This window comes from Thunnus maccoyii, chromosome 21 (assembly GCF_910596095.1).
Source record: "Thunnus maccoyii chromosome 21, fThuMac1.1, whole genome shotgun sequence".
Lineage (NCBI taxonomy): Eukaryota > Metazoa > Chordata > Actinopteri > Scombriformes > Scombridae > Thunnus > Thunnus maccoyii.
In genome coordinates this window covers 19,873,545-19,893,483 of record NC_056553.1, presented here as the reverse complement: position 1 = coordinate 19,893,483, position 19,939 = coordinate 19,873,545, and the positions used below count along the sequence as shown (strand labels likewise).

Sequence of the window (19,939 nt, the reverse complement as noted above, 5' to 3'; positions counted from 1 at the left end):
TGATGATGTGCTCTCCGTTTGCTCCACACTGACTGCATTCAGGCATGTGTTGCGTGAGATGAGCCACTTATTCAGGAAAAGCTTTTTTTTTTTTTTTATTTGACTGTACCCAAATGAATGCAACAGTGTTTTTTTTTCCTAATTGAAGACAACAAGACGCTTTCGTTTTCCTGCCGTTGCCGGGGATCTGACATGTTCCACCAGCACAAACGTCGACCCTGGCCCCCTCAGTCTGCTCAGCGGGGGGGGTGAATCCAGGATACAGAGTCCCTCATGAGTCACACATATCCCAGCGATATATCCCGCCCGGAGGCTAAATGACAACACGCTTGTACACACTTTGAAGCATGTGTATACGCAGTTGCAGAAACAAAAAACGCGCACATGCTGGAAATGCTTTCCGAATAAGTCGAGGGGAAACTCCATTGTTAGGCAGAGGCCCACTCTCTTCAGCTTGTCTCCTCTGACTCTATATTTATCTCAAACTTCCTCTGATAGGGTCCTTCAAATAGTGACATAATACTTTTCCCTGTGGGGCACCTCATTGTCCAGACTCATAAAGAAAACAATGGACTCACCCCTCTGCAGGGAGCTCACTTTCTATCCCACTCAACGCACAATTTTTTCTTAAATTTTTAGCAAAAAGTGATACATTAATAATGCTAAAAAATGTATAAAACAATGGTTTACAAAGGAGAGGATTTTATATTGTATATGTGGTTAACGCTGGTGAAAATCTATTTTAAAGACGGAGGCCAACTAGTTGCTTTTAATATGCACATTTGAGATACACTGCATTAGACATCAGCCCCTGCATGCTTATATCTGTTTGCGTGGTTGCTCTATAAATAGCTTTTCCTTGGATTCCTGTTTTGATGAGGATGGCTGCGGGTTGTTGCTCTCTCAAGGAGTCAGTGGTTAATATGAGTTGCATTCAGGAACCCCACCTGGCCACAATAAAGCACAGGCTTTCTATTTCTGTACTCGCACAATCTCCGTTTTCACGAGCAGTCTGAGATTCAAGAGCTGTTTGTTGTGGCGGGGCTCGAACTTAACATACAGTGTGTCCCCTTAAACTGTAAAGTGCATGTTTGTTAGTTGCTGTAAAGCCCATCTCACTGATTTTGAGTTTAATAGGAGGTCATTTTGAAATGAAAACGTCTCAGGCTTTATAAACAAACAAGAAGCTTGGAAACAGATGTGACATGAGAGGTGAATTTAATGTTTTCCATTAATTAAACATGATTGAAAATGCAGGGAAAAAGAGAGGGATGAAGAGGATAAAAGTTGTTTTTGGTCTCGTATATGGTGAGTTATTTAGGTCCAGGACTTATTCCAAAGATACATCACATAAAGTACAGTAAATTCACTTAAACAGAATGTAGACTTGAACAAATGTCCTGCAGAGCACAGAACCGTTGGCTCACAATATATATAGAATAAACAACCATAAAGTGTTTATTATGTAGCTCGTTCATGTCTCTCAGTCGTCCTGCACTATTTACTACTGTGGCTGAGTTTTTCATTAGAAAAAGCAACAGCACTTCTGGCTTTCCTGCTTATTCATACTGAAAAAGGAAATACTTGAGACAAGTCAAACAACTCAGGGAATAATTATTAGTTTTCTACCCCTGTGTTTCAGTCTCGCTGCATTCCTGCACGAGAGGGGAGGAGGGCAAAAGAAAGACAGAGAGGAGAGCGAAGGTTACAATGCCTCATGCACCTCCACTTTAGCACAATGCTGGTTTCTTGTATTGCGTGCCAGCTAGTGTCACTCACATTGTTCAAAATAACAGGGAGGGAGACACACAACAAGCCTTAGATCATCCCTCGCGTATGGTATTCTCCTCCCTGTCAAAAGCAGTCGTTGCCTGTTTTGTGGTCATTGTAAATAGAACGTTCAACAGGTTTTCTGGAAAAGAACCACACCTTTCATGAAAAGCTGATTTCAGCAGTGATCCCTTTAGCATTTTTTTCCCTCTCTATCCATACAGCCGCTCCATAACGAGAAGGTAATCTGTTAAAAAGATTATGGTGCCGTTTCGGCCCATTGAGGCAAATAATAATGGGCAGATGGTCCCTCGGGCTGAATCCATATGGGAGGGAAACTACACTAATGCTGCTGTAGCACGCAATGCTAATCAAATGCTAACCACTGCTTTACAACTTCAACAAGTAGTGTTGATTTGCTGCACTTTCAGGCATCTTTTTTTGGGGGGGGGTTGAATTAAGTAAAAGTACAAAGTGGCTCATTAAATGTGCTAATGAGTAAAGTTATATTGAGTTAAATGAAGCCAGAGCACGCAATGCTAACCATGATAGCAGGGTGGATAAACTACAGTATAGAAGTACTTTACTAACTTTGCTGAAAGTCTACCAGAGCATAAATAAAAATGTATTAACATAAAGTTAATGTGTATACAATCTTTTGCAGAATCCACACCAAAACACTACACATACACACACACACACACACACACACACATGTAGAGTAGGCCCACCAATGTGTAATTAAATGGGTGTGAGGTGGTTAATGTGCCCAGGGTTGAGGAGGATCAAGTGATAGCCGTGATGCTGATCATGCTTTATGCATGAAAGCCATTAACTTGTCAGTCAGTAGACACTATCAGAGGTGTTATGTATCCGCTGCACTTGTGTGTGTGTATCCAGGACCAATCTGTGAGTCAGGTAATCGAGAGCAATAGCATGATGCAGTATTTAAGGTCTCTTTCTCTCCCCTTCTCTCTCAACATACAGCAATAAAAACATCATTTTTGTTAGAAAAAGTCATCTATCTGATCTCATATTTCAAAATTCTGGCAAACAAGTAACTGCATCACTGGATAGAGTTATTTAATGTCATGCTTTCCTTTACAGTTTCAAGGAAAACACTGAGACTGACTGACTGTCAAAGACAAACCCTGTTTGTATTTCAAGGCTTAACAGTTTCACTTTGATTTGATTTTATTTAACATCACCTGTCAGCTTCAGTTTAGCACGAGTGACTCATCTCCTGCAGTTCTCACCAACAATATCACACAACAATTTGGCCTCTGACAGAGCTAATTCATTAAGCGACACGCCAACCCAACAGTAATCTGATTATCTTTCTCCTAACACCTCGTCCCTGTGTTGCAGGGTATTAGGCCGGGGCAGCAGGGGAACGCTGGATGCTTGCAGAAACATCCCAGAGGCATCTCAGCTACTTTTACATCCAAACCTCAAATATGATGTTGCCTGCAGAGTGTCCATGTTAGTGAAAAAAACAATTTAAGAGTTTAGACATTGGCCAGATTGTTGCAAAAGTGAGGACAGATTTATAACCATGCACGGCAAAATAAATTGATATTTTATGTATCTCTAAAATAACAGGAAAATATCTGTTCTATTTTAAAATGAGGCAGATTACTTCAAAGAATTATTGTGAGTAGCAGTATGTTGTAAGATTCAAAATGTTTTTATGTGGATGTGTTTTCATATGTTTTCATCTGTTTCATAAAAGATTGTCTTAAAAATCCTATATCAGCTTTTAATATGATCCGGCTATAATATTTTGAATGGATTCAACAGCTTTAGTGTTGGAAACTGTTAAAACTTGCAATAAAAATCCATGTTACCATACCACAATCTAGTTTTCAGTGCAGAGTTTTAATGTCTCATGAGGGTTTAACTGGTCTTTCTGAGGCTTTCCCACCCTGATAAGAGCAAAACTTGGAATAAAGACACATCTTGGATAACTATGACTCAGTGGTCAAATTTGTAAGGTATTGAACGCTAAGACAAGACAACAGGAACAGCAAAGCTCAGTCCAACAACAAATCTAACAGCTCTTCAAAATCCATAATAGTCGGACCCTGGTTGGTGTGAGTTTTGAGAGGACAGGTGAAAATAAGTGAGGTGATTAGAGGTGCACAGAGATGTCCTTTGTCAGGTCTGGACATATCGTGACTGTCCACTTCACATTCTCCCATCTGTGCCCCTTGCATGTCATCACAACACTCTAATCCAAGCCTGTTTATACTAACAGTGTTTGCTCCGATCACTTCATTTGGCACAGGGAGGGAGGACATATACCCCCTGTGTTATTGCCCAGCAGGCAATATGTGTGTGTGTGTGTGTGTGACGGAAGGATATAGGGGGTGGAGGGCTTGATGGGAAGTGATCGTGGGATCACGCAAGCTTGCTAAAAGAGGCAAAGTCAGGGGAGAGTCACGCATGGTAAGGCTTTGCTGTAGATGCCACTCAGTCACTACTCCACTTCCTGGCATCTGGTGTTAGCGTGATGTTATGAGTGTCTATATATGTATGTGTGTGTTATGTTTAATTCCCAACCAACTAAAGAGATTTTTTCAGAGTGTAAACAAACACCGACTTGTCAGCCCTCTCCAAACAGGCCGGCGCTCTGAATAGGAAGACTATTTTACTCACTATATGTACATGTAAAGCTGCCAACTGTAGCTCACTCGAATATTGAATACACTGCATGGAGGGAAGCTTCACCAGTGCCGAGTGGGATGTGAGCCATACAAGGAAAATGAAAGAAAATATGAACTATCCTTTAAAGTGAGGACCCTTTGAGTTCAGCTATTCTGGTGCAGATAGACATCCAAAGATTGAAGTTTTATATTAAAGGGGCATTCCACCCATTTTACACTTGAAGGTAAGTTTACTTGGGATGGTCTAGTGAACACAGTTGTATCATGTCTTCTGTGGCTCTGAAGGAGCTTTGTCACGAAAATAACCCTAATGATGTCACAGTGATGTCATCAGGGTCTCAGCTTGGGTTTGGAGGCTAAATTTATACCAGAAAGCTTGTGTCACAACCCGGAGGTGTGGATTTGGAAAGATGTGGGTATTTACTAGACGTGGAGGATCTAACAAAAAGGTGCATTATGGGAAATGTAGGATTCAGTGTCTGACTCATATTAAGGATTTAAAATTAGCATATCTTGGCCTCTGGTGAACACTAAATCACTTGAGTATCCCTTCAAATCCAAAGTAGTATCATTTGTCACTATAAGAACTGTAGATTTCTAAATTATCATAAAAAGTTTCAATCCGTGGTCCAAACACCTTCTGTCATCACATAACCGTTATTTACTGTAGCGATGCCCTCAACAAGCTACCTCTCTGGCCTTTGTGCTGCTAAGTCTGTAGGTTGTAATTTTCTTATTTCATTACTTAACACAATGTACTGCATGTGGAGGTGTTACTGTAGCAAGCTTTGCAAAAACTGGGGTAAGGTCAGTCATGTGATACAGAGGAGTAAGGCTAAGGTTAGAAGTTAGGGAGGGATTTTAGTCAATGGAAATCTTGACAAAACTACAAAAAAATGTTTCTGTGTGTGCATAAGTGTGCCCATATTTGCACTGTGTATTTGTGTTAATGGATTGGTCAGCCTTCATTTTTGCTCTTTGTGTGTGACTGTGGGTATGACACAGTAAATTGTTTGCGTGCATTTCTGTGTTTCAACATGGTGATGATCTCATCACCATGTGCTTAAATCTCCTTGTGTCCTAAAATGAGACTCTGCTTCTCACGGAAGTGAAGTTGGACGACGTGGTGTGTGTGTGTATGTGTGTGTGTGTGTGTGTGTGTCTGTCTGTCTGTCTGTAAGTGTATTTGGACCAGAAAAAAAGAGGGATTGTTTTGGACAGCTAGGCAGGGTACAGTAGGGCACAGCTGGGTCAACAGACAGAATCAAGTCTCTCCATTCACTGACCCAAAAGCTTCTGTGTCCCTGAATCACACACAGAGACACAAAACCTTAACTCTTTGTTTTACTGCCTTCAACTTAAGTCCAGTCTAAAATGTATTTTGACCATAGTGGGTCTTGAAGATGATTGCCAATATTTTGTGCAAAGATATACATTATATTTGAAAATTAACATTTTTTGTCATGGTGGAAAAGCCTCTGAAACCACGTTTAGACCACTATAGGTAAATAAAACTCTCCATTGAAACTGAGTATGTTTATATTAACTTCTTTAAATGGTTGATAGCTGCAGGATGATGGCATGAGACTTTGTAGAAATCTGCAGATGGTGAAGAACAACACTGCAATGTTAAGGCAAGGCATAAATGTGGAAAACATTTCAGGGGAAATATTGCAGGCTAATTTGATTCATGTAAATAGTAGGTAACATCCAGTCATTATATAATTTGATTTGTTGGGATTTATATTACTTAAAAAGGCATCTAAACCCTGGCTGAAATGATGAGATGAGATCATGTGCATCTGATATTTGTTTTCATGCTGGAGATAGAATTGTAATCAAACAGAGATGCATGCGTGTATCTGTCAAAGTCTTCAAAACCAACAGCGGTTAGAGCACAGAGTCCTGACATGACTCCTGGAAGTTTTGTATTTCGAAGCTATTCAGTTTAACTATCAAGGGGATACTCAAGATCAAGGTTCAGAAAGTCTTTCAAATGGAAAGAATAAGTGGTGAACAAGAGGGCGTAATGTACGGCACACTTCGCAAACAACCCTTGCAATTATCGCCTCCATACTAATGAATCTCACAAAACACCCTGTGTCAGTAAACCACCATTTGGGCTCAGAAGCATATAAACTTGTATTTCAGCTCTTTGGTGGAGCCCTACAGCTGAGACCTGCGGGCAACTCCGCTGGACCAGGGCCCACATCTGCCTATCTGTAACTCACTCCATTTTAAGGATTACTGTAAACACGCTTCTCTGTGGCTGTAAGGGTCAAAGAAATTCCCTTCAAACTCTAGAAAACCCATTTTATAGCAAAGTGACACGAAAATATAATTAAGGCTGTTTATCTTTGCTCCAGATGAGGTACAACTTTGGAAATACATGTTTATCACAGTCCTTCTGTTCCTATGTCATCCATAAACATAATACACATAAACATAAACATAACAAATTCTTACTTAAGTTGCAGTTGCTCACTAATTGTGGTATCTACTTCAAACGTCTACTTCTCGATTTGCCTTACTCTTATCTACAGTATCTATTCTCTGATGTTGCAATGCCCCAATTTCCTACCAAAATCATCAGTTTCATCTACTCAAATCTAACTGTGGTGGTGGGTGACATGTGAGATGGCAGAATTTACAAGACAAAATGCTCTTAAAACACGCTGAAGTCTTGTGGTTTGAAACCCAGACTCAGAAGCTGAAGTAGCTGCTTTGTCCGTTGAGAGCTCCAAAGTCAACTTCAGTATTATGGCTTGGTTTAACCATGAATATTTAGCTTAGCTTGAAACTTCATAAATCACATATTATAAGTCCCCATTCTTGCTGAGATAAATCTTTAAATAAAAAAGGGATTTTAAAAAGAATTGAGGATCAGTAATATATTTTTTCCGATATAAACACAGCATGTGATTTCCAGGCTAGGAAAACCGCAACTGAGACACCTCAAACCAAACATGTCCAAGGTAGAAGTGAAGAACATGTGTTTCCAAAGCAGTTTATCTGGAGCTGCACTGTGCTGTGCTGCATGTCACCATGCAAGCGAGTTCTCCTATTTTCTGCTTGCAGCTGACGTGAATATGAGCAGGACCACAGGAATTCCTAAGCAATAGTTTCAGGATGTCTCCAGGGTGAGAGCAATATCTCTGATTTTGGAAAGTATTAGCAGCCTAAAACACTGTGGTGTCACTGTGATCAACTCACGCGAGGCCATGCATGTCTTCCGCCCAGTCTAGGACATTGTACGTAATGGCTTGTTTTCTGTTTTACTCATCAGCTCTGTTATAAAATCTGGTAGGGTGATTTTCCATGATTGTCAGGTGAATAGACTGGACAATTACCAGGACTGGGTTGATATATTGATTTACTGATACTTGAGTATGAAGTATTTGAGTGGATTCTAATATGGCATGAAGTGTCATTTTTATGGTTTTCTTTTAGTGACCTGTGATCTAAATGCTTATGCTTTTTTACCTTGACAAAACAAAACAAAAATAGTTTTACATCCTGATGGTTATTCTAACAGCCTCAGTTTTTTGGTCACCCATCACCTTGCTGTTCATCTATCATTTAGTCCAGTGATTCCCATCCCAAGGGTACATGTATCCGTGGAACAATCATAGAGTGGCTAAACTAATTTGACAAAACAGAATGTTATCATTTCAATATAATTCAGTTGTAACACAGAATAGTTTGCTAAAAGTAATGTTTACATGGTTGTAATTGATAGCTAAAAGTAGTGAACAACAACAACAGTTCAAATAGTTATGCAAATGTAATGGATGAACAGTTGAAATTGCCTAAAAATAATGGATAAGTGGTTGAAATAATTAGCTACACATGGCTTAATGGCTAAATACTGTAATAGCTAAAAGTAATGGATAAATGGCTGAAATAGAAAGCTAAACGTAATGGATAATGCTAAAATTGTTAGCTGAAAGTAATGGATAAACTGTTAGCTAAAAGTAATGGCTAATTAGTTAAAATAGTAAGCTAAAAATAATGGCTAGTTAAAAGAGTTAGCTAAAGGTAATGGCTACTTAAAATAGTAAGCTAAAAGTAATGGCTTGTTAAAATAGTTAGCTAAAAGTAATGGCTAAATAGTTAAAAGAATTAGCTAAAGGTAATGGCTAGTTAAAACAGTAAGCTAAAAGTAATGGCTAGTTAAAATAGTTAGATAAAAGTAATGGCTAAACAATTAAAAGAGTTAGCTAAACGTAATGGCTAGTTAAAACAGTTAGCTAAAAGTAATGGCTACATAGTAGATAGTTAAACCTGCAGCATGGGACTTTTTTATCTCCCCCTTCTGGCAGCAAGAGTAATTACACAAATACTGGCAACGCAACACGGTTAGGAAGAAGACAGTCCGCCCTGGTTGACAGTCAGAAACCAATCATTGCTGGCCAACATAAAACGCATCACTACTGGTGTGCCAGCGTGGGAAAGTTGCACCAGACACCAGATTTAAAAACTTTGGTGAGTTTTTAAATCTGGTGCCTGTGGCAACATTGCGAAATACAGAGAGATTTACCTGGCTGGGATAGGCTTTATCAACATTGTGTGATCTTGTTTGGCAAGGGCTCGAAAGATGAAAGAAATGGATAAATGGTTGAAATATGCAGACAAAAGTAATGAAAAAATGCTGAAAAAAAGTAGTAAATATTTGAAGTTGCTAAAAGTAATGGATACATTAAGTCCAAGTCCAAGTGGTAATAGTATGAATGCAAACTTGACCAAACAGTTTAACTGTATAAAAAAATCCACTTTAAAATGATTAATAGGGTTAAATTACATCCAGTTTAAAATCAATTCATATTACCATATTGGAAGGTGAAGGAGTTCATCTAACAGGGCTTTGGGAGTACATCAGACAAAACTGGATCTAAGATTGAACAACTGCTTCTGGAAAAATGGAATTTGTGTCTTAAACTCTTCCTTGAGAAAAATGACTGTGCACAGAAGAGAGAGAGAGAGAGAGAGAGAGAGAGAGAGAAAGAGAGAGAGTTTCACAGTTTGTAGAAATTGTCACACATCATTTCAGATCCTGATCCTCTTACAGTTAAGAATGCACACTCACACAGCCAAACTCACACATCAACACAATGCAAGCATGGGTGCATTTACTGTACACTTTACATTTCACTCATTGAGACACACACAGAAATGTGGTGTCTTGCTCTTAAGGATATTTAAACAGGAGACATGGCTGCTGCTGGGCTTGAACCGTCCATTTGGGGGCCAGTCTCCCGCTACACACACTCTCTGCACACACACACACACACACACACAAAATAAACACACCGAATACCCACATCCTCCTCACCCAACAACAGTACTGCAACTGTTTCTCATGTGACAGAAGGGGGGTGAGCTGTTCAGCTGAGGGAGTGGCGTGGAATAGCGTGCGAAGACCTAATGCAATGTTTCAACCCCAGATGGGTCACATCAGTAGCCCGCAATCAACAAATTTGGCCCTGCCAAGTTTACACGCTTTACATGTCAAAAGGGACGGCACAGGGAAAAGAGAGAAACCTGTTCCTTTCTTTTTTCCCTCCGATGCTTCTTTTTATCGTCTGCCACAGCTTATAATTATTAATTACTGTGACTGGTTTTTCCATTGTAGTAGAGAGGAGAAGAGAAGAGAAGAGAAGAGAAGAGAAGAAAAGAGAAGAGAAGAGAAGAGAAGAGAAGAGAAGAGAAGAGAAGAGAAGAGAAGAGAAGAGAAGAGACGAGAGGAGAGGAGAGGAGAGGAGAGGAGAGGAGAGGAGAAGAGAAGAGAAGAGAAGAGAAGAGAAGAGAAGAGAAGAGAAAAGAAGCTACTGCCAATTTGTCGTTCTTTCATCTGTTGTTAGGTGTTTCCTGAGAAACATCCTCTTGCACATGGGAAATGAAGTTTATATAGAACGCCACCAACAGAAACTCAAACTTCATCATCACAGAAAAATGCAGAGTCTTGCAAAAACATCACAGCATGAAAGACAATTTGTCTTGTCTTAATAAAGAGATTACTAAGGATGAATACATAAAATACAGCACAACAGAGGGCTGGTTCCTGGCATAAGGGCCTTTCATGGAAAATTTTGTAGGAATATGTTAAATGCAGTAAACACTAAGAGTCATGGGACACCCCCAAGCTCTGTCAACCCCCCCCCCCCCTTCCCAATTCACATTTCAGTGTAGCAGGAAATGCTCAGCAAAAGCTTTGCGGTTAGCCAATCCATTTCTTCACTGACACCAGCGATTATTACCAGCACCGCAAAGCCATTTACGGCTGGCAAAACACCTTTGTATCAGTCCAGAGTGGGTAGGATGAGCCGAGAGGACACCTGGTGTGCAACTTTACACTGAGGGCTTCCTAATGTGCTCATGGCCGGGATGTTTAAATAAAGCTGATGATATCACTGTCTCTGGAGAAATGAAACCCAAGATAACGAAAGCTTCACTGAGCTACGCAAACTTGATGCATCCTGCACCGAATTATCAGTGACAAATCACGCGCACGCATGCCTGCATTTGCACAAACAAATGACTAGACGTACATAAGGAATGTTACACACACACACACACACACACAGAAAGAGCTCCATCATTCTCTTCCCATAACAGTGTGTGGTCTTGTCATTCAGGCTTTGTTTCCACTGCGGCCTCTCATCTTTAAATAGCCGACTATAATCTGTCCGTTCAAGCACAGACACATCGAGTTTCAGTCCAAATTTTATAGTGCACTGCGCAGTTTAAAATCCATCGTTCAGAGCGGGCTGGAAGATCTGAGCCCAGATCTGCTTTCAGGGTTGTGCACGTGACGATGGAGGGTTATCATCAGTGGAAAAGGAGAGCTTTTTACGTGCATCACCGGCGTTTAACTTCACTTTTTCCCACTGTAGAAAAGTCATTAACATCTTCTTGTGTTGAAGCACATTTAAATGGCACACTGTTCCCTAAATGCACAATCTATTCAATCACAAAATAATAATGTCAGAATGATAAAGTAAAAGTGCTTAATGTGTTTTTCTGAGCAGAACGAAATGCTTTTAATCAACATTTCTCTGGAATAATGATTTGACAAACTGTTTGGGTGTGGGCTAATAATCATGGACTTGTTTATGGAAGAACACTTGAATTTGAACTTAAGCGTGGCTCTGTATGGTGTTGCAATTCAAGCATCAATTCCCATGCTACCAACCAAAACTCTAACAAAGAAGGAGGTGGGAAGAAAAATAAAAAAAGAATGAAAATCCTTTTGAAAGATGAAAAAAAAGAAAAAGAAAAAGGAGGACAGAGAGGAAAAGATAAAGAGAAGCCAGAGAGAGAACTGTCATAAAATGAACAGAGAATTCAAAGTCTTTTCCCCACCGGACAATAAAACATGAAAAAGTATGTGTTAGAAGGAAAGGAGAAGTCAGAGAGAGCTCCAGATGTGTCTCAAACATGCTTCAAATTTCATTGTGATACTTAGAGGGTCTTAGTGAAGCAGACCCGCGGTTTGTATTAAACCCTATCCAGTCTGGCCCGTGTTCACGCAGAACCATATGTTTAGCACATGAGAGATAGAGAGCAACAGTTTTAACCTTAATTGTCAAATTATCCTCCTTAAAGACAATGTTACACCCACCTCCTCCGCTAATTTACTTGTGATTCGACAAGATTAATTTGACACCGTATCGTTGTTTATAGACTAAATGCATTTATTTGCTTTTTAGGTACCTGTGTTTTTGAGGAAAAACCCATTCCAGCAGATGCAGAGGATATTGTAACACCTCCCTCATTTCAACACTTCCCTGATGTGAAAGTCAGCGGCTGACATCACCTCTGCTTTCCTGTCTCTCTCCTCTTCCCCTTGCTCGACGATCACAGCTTCTCCCTGTCTAAACATTTAGTCTCATTATGCCACAATGAAGAAATCCACCTCTGATCGCCAGCGGTGAATCACTGAGGCAGGGATGAGGTTCAAGAAAACAAGGGGGGGGAGCGGAGTAAAGTATTTCTTCTGTGAATACTGAATTAGAGATGCTGATTTTTTTTTTTTTTGTAAATAAGCACATTTTAATCACATTTTCTGGTGAAGTTTGTATGTTATTTGTATGTAATTCCTGACAAGCAATGTTCATCACAATATAATCCCAGACATGAAAAAACAAAAACAACTCGCCCAATACCAATCGAGACTTAATTTTGTTGCTGTTAAGTTGGTTAATTTATTTACAGATTCATATTTAGCTTTCTTCTTCTCTGATATGTCAAACATTTGCTTATAAGAGCTTGACAGTTGGGTGGAAACACTGCTATAGTAAAGATGCTATAGTTTCCTTTCTGTATCTCATTTTCCATCTCAGTTTCTTGACATCAAGCCAAACAAGCTGCTTGATATGCTGCCAACCGCACTGTTATGCTTCTACCTTCTTTTGTACGGTACTTTCTTAAAACTTAAATCACACCTGAGCTGAGTGTAAATTTTTAATCTGGCACATAATCACACAGCATCTTCTACTTCAGTGTTTTCACGAGGAACAAAATAAAAGACATGGAGAAACTGAAAAGGAAAGTGAGGAGAAAGCTTCTGATTGCCTCTTCTATGTGCAGATGGTGTGTGTGTGTGATGGTGATGACTGTGTCTTTGTGTGTGATTTCATCTTATCAGTGTCAGCTATGACAGCTCAGCATCCTGAAGGTGTTTGGGAGAGTGAATCTTTACATGTGTGGCTGCACTACATCCGTGTTTTGTATCCGAGCGTTGTGTGCACGAGCGCCATTTTCGTAAGTGATTCTACCTGATCAGCGTTAACTATGTCAGCTCTATATTCTGGCGGTGTGTTTGTGTGTGTGCCTATGTGGGAGTGAGCGATCTGGGATTCCCTAAAGCGTGTGCAGTAAATCTTCACCCTGCACGGATTCCCAGGAATTGCGTGCAGCAGGGTGGGACTACCGAGCTAAACCACACCCGTACGCACACATGCACGCATACACGTATACTCACCATACATACAGTACACAACTTGTAACAGAGGCCAGCACAACGGTTAGGTGCAAGGCTTATCCTGGTGTCGTGGGAGGGTTAATGGATTTCAACCATTTATTCACCTGTCATCCCCATTAAATCCATAGCTGGTCCTTCCGTGACCAAATGAGACCTCTTATCTCTATAACAGCCCTCGTCTGGTTAACCTCAACCCCGCTTTCTCTCCACGGTGTATGTCAGAGGAAATGCATATCCCCTGTATGCTCGCAGCAGCAGAATGATACTTATGTCATGTAAATGTGAGAGTAATGATCCGTTATACCTGGCTCTGCGAAGAACACCTTTGGATTCATCTTCCGTATTTTACTTTCTAAATATGTTTGTGATTTTGTCACGACCGAAACACCTCAAGACAAATGGGGTTTTGCAGTGAAAGAACAGGGTTTGGCTGATGAGTCTCACATGGTGAGGAGGTTTCAGCTGCAGTGTGGGTGGTCAGTCCACAATGGATCAGAGCACTGACAAGAAAAAACAGTTGAGCTGTCTCTGTGTGTGCGAGAGTGTGTCACGGTGGTAGACGTGTGTTTGAGGGAGGGCGCAGGGTGAGAGTGCAGCCTATTATGGCCGACTATACCAAAACATGTCATTGCTGAGAAATGGCTGGTTCTCCACCTCAGAGCTATTTCCAGTGGGACAGCTTTTCATTCCGAACGTCGTATTCTACTGTAAAAGTGCAGATAAACAAAGGCTGTTTCCTCCTTACTGGATTGTTGAAATATTTACTGGTGGAGTTGGATTTTCAAATTGGAGAGTGATGAAATTTGAATCCCAGTTCAGTCAGTTCTTGGTGGAAATGCTGCTAAATGGCACAGGGTCATGGCAGTGATTTCCACACTGGCATCGAGGTGACCTGCTGTACTAGAGGAACCGTCTCTCATCGGGAGAACACTGAAACCATACCAATGCCAGATTCACCGAGGGAGAGGACTACTCTCATCAGCAACTTCTCATATTTCTGGGTCCGACAGTGAAGACTCGCTTTGCCCATTGTACTCTCTGTCACTCACCCATCAACAAGAACCACTCGCTGGGCCATCGTTTGCCTTCGCTTCAGGGTGTAAATCTCGAAAAACATGGCAGCTGTTCTGGAAAGAAGTCTTTAAATGTCCCTATGTTTCCTCTGTAATGTCTGAAACGCTGTGGTTAAGCATTTTATTTATTTATTTGCCAACTGAAGCCAGCCCTCTGAAAAACATTATGCCTGAACTGTGGTTTATAACACATCCACAACACCTGAACAAGAGCTCTGTAATGGCTAATTGGCATTTTTATGGAAGCTGATTCAGTCCTGACGTCATGTGTCATTAGGTGTTCATGTACGCATGGGAACAGCTTGTCAGTGCAAAAAAAAACCCTCTCAAGAATAAATGCCCCTCTGTTGTAGGGTAGGTTTGTTAGAAACCAGAGAGCTGCACAGTTGTAACCTGATGTTCTGCTCTCTCGCTGAATAATATCACAACAAACAACTCAATAACCTGGAGAAACACGGTAGTGGACATGAACCGTATCTGCTAAAGTAGTCAGTAACAGGTAGTGGAGATAAAGAGGTCCAGGAATGGCATCTCTAGACAGATTTACTGCCCCATGCAGACGGTGTTTTGCTCTGCAGTTCACAGTCAAACTGGAAAATCTCAGAGCTGTTTAGTTTATCAGTTTGACTGATTTGTTAAACAGTTAGTGTCTGAGGGCCTTGCATGGAAATTAACAGGATTTAGGAAAAAGAAACAATGCTAGAAAGTATGCAACCTGCGTCAAGTGTACGCCGCATATGCGTTGATGCGTGTCCATGTGTGCAGCCTTGATGTGTGAACTTGACACCATTACAACATGTGAACATGCACACCACCTGTGCAAACAGCACTACAAAGGCTTCCCTGTTTTCATGGACTGGCCCTTTAATTAGCCTTTAATTGGGCCACAGCTCCCACAGTTAGGACAGTGAGACACAACCAGACAGCTGTGGAACGAACAGGAGCAAGAGAAGCGAGATTAACTGTGTGAATGGCTGGAAAATTACTTTTCCCTACATCAACCAGTCAGTAATCAGACATCTTCAGTTGTGTGATCAGCATTTATGAGAACTGCATGCATTAAGAAGTGGTCTTTCTATAAGAAAAAAAAAAAAAAGATTGTGCATGCTCAGTTAATCTTGTCTGGGGAAATAAAAGTACAAAAAGAGATGATGATTCTGTTATTTACAGTGTGTGTAAAATATACTGTAGTATGCAAAGGATATATAAGGATAAACTGAAAGTTTTACACAAAGATAAATAAGTTACAGCTGTTAGGTAAGGTGGCTGTCAACACACCCACACACACACACACACACCTCTATACCCCAAAATACTTCCGCATCTGAGAAGTTATGTAATGTTCAAACATGTGGCCAGTATTGAAAACAAACCGTGGCACGCAATGGCAGAGAGGTCATTTTATACACTGGAGAGTTTGGCTGCTCTGCTTTCTCCGTCTCTCTCTCTCCACTCTTCTTATTCCCAAAGGAGCACTTGTGCAGCTCACGGGGGAAAGCGGTCAGACATTATTAGCTCAGCAACATGCCACTGAGTCTTTCCTGACATAAGTTGAGGCCTTAAATAGACTTCACACTGCGGCAGGGACACGCTATGTCCTCTACTTTTAGAGTCATTGATGAAAATAAGAGCAATCTGCAAGTCGGACTGAATGAGAAAAGAGAACAGAAAATGACAATGTATGTAACAATATTAAATGGCACCAATCCTGGTGATGAGGTGATGATCTGAGACCACGCGAGGCGACTGAACTGAACTAAAGCATGTACTTAATGGTTGATAAGAAACATGTGACTGCTTCTTTGAGGTACTGTATGCTGTGTAATTTTCGTGTAATCGTTACCACACTGGAGTGGCAGGAAGCCAGACAGTGTCTTGCAGATTTTATAACCGCTCTAATATACCTCACCCTTACTAACCAATGGTATTTCATACACAGACAACTTGTCTCTGGGCAAAAATATAGTCAGAACATAGTCAAAACAAGCCCCCAAAATGGGTTAATTGTGGCATAATTGACCAATGAAACAATCAGATGCCAAAATTCTGCCAATTTAGGAACTAAGCGCTGTTAAAACTTCAGTTTGTGTGAGGGTGTTGTGTGGGGAGCCTGTCACAAAGAGCTGTTTATACTGAAAATGTGTTTTCATGATTTGATTATACTAATCTCAGGAACCAAGTATTATTATGCAATTCAGATTTCATGGTTTTACATCTTGAATTTAAGCAGGAGTGATTATATCAAAAAACAACCCCAAAAGATGGTAATAAGAAATGAGATGTAAGGGGTGTAGTAGAGGGAAAACACTACTAAAAAGGGTCAATATATAGTTTATCCACCTCTCTGATTGCTGAATGTGGGTCATATGAAGTACGGGGAAAATAAAAGTGTAAACAAAGGTGTAAAAACATTGTAAATAATCCAAGATTCCTCCATTTGTTTTAAATATCCTGTCTTGTCTGTTGAGGCAGATGGACGCTGCATTTTGAGGGAAATTTGAGAACTGATTCTGCAGGTGATTTGAATCGACACACTAAATGTTTTTTTTACGAGAGAAGAGTCAGCAGTAGTAAATCAAATGGAAACAACATGTGTGGATACGTTGTTCTGTGTTCGTTTGTGTGTATTACACGTGTGTAAGCAGCATCCTGTGGAGAAACAGAGCAAAACCATACCGGTGTGTGCCGACACCTCCTTCCTACCTCTTGCCTCATCAACTCCTCTACTGAGATTGACGTACAACAATAGAAAATGATTTTTTAAAAAACTTCTACTTTTTGAAGATCTATATGCTCTATAATACCAAAATACATGTAACACACTGTTTACCTTGGGGATCCAAAAAAGCAATCTGATTCATCGATTCTTTCCTTCCTCCAATCCAAACAGTTCCAAAAGTTAGTTTAAAATCGATTCACATGAAAGCATTTGGAACATGACGGGTGGTGTCGATGAAGGGCTACTTTAGGTCATCTGACTGAGCTGTGTGTGGGAGGATATCAGACAAAAATGTTGGAAACTACTGGTTTCGATGATATGCCTATATGTGAACTGTTGTGTTTCGCTATCTGGATTTTACATCAGCGGGCTTCATAACATTCAGTCTCTGAGGCTGCAACAGTTTCACAACAACTTTGGACTCAGAGCACGGATCAAAAGCCAGGTGTTCCTAATGTTACATGTTGGATATTTTACATTTCGAACCACACTCGTCTCATGTGACTTTGTTGTGCATTTTTCTGCAACATCCAAGTACAAAATCTACTTAAGGTGCAACTTTATCAGGTCTGGTTACCAGATCCACTTAATGTCATGCAAGACACAGCTACACAAGAATCCTCTTTGGAAAAACATAAGTGGGGGTATTGAAAATCCTCTATATGCACCAGGACTAGAGAGAAAGGCCTCAGTATACATTACGAATGACACACCATTAAATTCACATTTACCCACATTCCAACTGGATGCAACAGCTGTGTGGAGAATGAATTACTACATGTAGTACTAGCATGAGGGATGGAAAGACGGAGGGGAGGATACACATATGGAGGGAGAGCGATGGATTGGCACGAGTTGCCAGTAATGTATTGCTTCCACAGGATGCCCTGCACGCTCAAAACAAGCCATAATTGGCCTTGATCACGCTCAGCCATTGAGACATACAGTAAAAGTGACAGGCAGGGGAGAGATAGGGAGAGAGGGAGAGGGAGAGAGAGAGGGAGGGGAGGGAGGGAGAGATAATAAGGCAGTGTGACAGAGTGATTTTGCAGAAGAGGATGAACTGTAAATATTGACCCTGGAGAGGTGGGCAAAACAATCATGCTGCACCAGCAGGGAGAGGATATCACACACACACACACACACATGCATAAACACACACAGTTCAAGTTCTTCATCCGGCTGGAAAATGCAGCAGCTATGAATCTTATTGAGCCGAGATAAACATCACGCTGGTTTTAGAATCATTACGGTGGTTGCTTGTTTAGTTTCAAAACTGATTGTTAGATTTTTCTGAGAATTATTTTTAAGACATTAGGGAGTCTCCTAAAAGGCTACAGCACAAAGCATTTAACCACACCATCAGGACTTTGCCGTCCCCTTTGCTGGTTTATGTTCAAGTTTCCTGTTTTGTTTTACATTTCTCATTTTCCTAGCTTCACTGCTTTTATTGTCACTGTTTTTTTTTTTTTTTTGGGAATCTCCATGTGCTTGAAGAGTCTGACTGACTGCATTAGATCCTTTTTTAAATAGCCATGTGTGGAATGTCTGCGGTATAAACCTTAACAGGCCTGTAACTTACTCTTCCTCTTTTGGTTTTCATCATTGTTTCACTGTAAGATCACTTTCTATCATCACATACAGCGACTATAGAAATTAAATTGCTTTTGGACACATTAGGCTGTTCAACTTCCCTCTTTGTTAAAACCTTTATAACAAACATTTTAATTTAAAAAAAAGTGAAGTATTCAGTGAATTCTGCTTTTAAATAAGTGTTGTTTAAATGCATTATGCACAATTGCAATTTACTCAACTAGGAATCTCCAGAAGCTCCTATATCCCAAGGAGAGTGGAGAAACACCACAAACGCACTAGCTACCTGACTCCTTCAGGACACTTTAAAATTCTCCTTCTGACCCATCAATGTCACTGTTTGTGGATATGCAGCAGCCCGCCTAAAAGCCCTGCCTCGAATCAGATAACTTCTTGACCCTTTACACCCCGTGGCTAATCCTAATATTATGGGGGGATTGAACCTTCAGCTTAACTCAGCTTTGGAATGCACTTCCACAACGTCTACTAGCACCACAAACTTTGATTTCTTTAAACAGGCTCCAATCAGTCTCAATCAATCTCAGCCTTCCTTTTAGTTTAGGAAGGTGTTCATTTCTGTTAATACACATTTATGTAATGTGTTTTTAACTGCTGCTGTGTTTGACAAACTGTCTAGTTTGCTTTTGCATTATTAATATGTTAGCTGTAACAACTATTTTTAAGCAGGGAGCTATTATCGGTGATTACTTTTTTATTTGCCAAGGTACGCACAGCTGCCCAGGATTTAACAAGCTAGTTTTCACCTACTCTCGCCTCATTACAGAGCACTTTCAACAGTAACAGTGTTTGCTGAAAAGGGTTCATGGACAGGGCTTCCAATTTTCATGCATTGGTTGGAGAAAGATTCTGGGTGTATGTGTGCTTTTATGTATGTGAAAATGAATGTTAATTAAGCCATTCATTTAGTTTGGGTGGTTTTATCCAGAATAGAAAAAGAAAAGCTCTAAATCCACATTATAGCAAGTCTGTTTTGTCTGTCATCATTTTAATTTTCACTGAAATGATTCCATATTATAGCATGCCAGTAACATAAGGTTACAATTACAGATATTTACAGAGAACATCTGATATTGCTGCTGCTTCTCTTTCACCCTGACTGAGGTCAATATAAAAT

The 19,939-nt window shown here is 40.4% G+C and overlaps 1 protein-coding gene across 5 annotated transcripts in view; it reads right to left on the bottom strand.

The window, feature by feature from the left end:
* The window catches only part of LOC121887943, a 76,776-nt gene that overhangs the window by 21,351 nt on the left and 35,486 nt on the right, over positions 1-19,939 (bottom strand). The window contains exon 1 of one of the 5 annotated variants that reach the window (XM_042399121.1): positions 9,747-9,823. The exons of 2 other annotated variants lie outside the window; for them this stretch is intronic. In XM_042399121.1, the coding sequence (XP_042255055.1) occupies positions 9,747-9,759 (13 nt within the window). In that variant the 5' untranslated portion in view covers positions 9,760-9,823. Of the gene's footprint in view, positions 1-8,976; positions 9,015-9,264; positions 9,356-9,746; positions 9,824-19,939 lie in introns of those variants that run through there. 2 more of the 5 variants (XM_042399118.1, XM_042399122.1) reach the window with 2 other exon arrangements.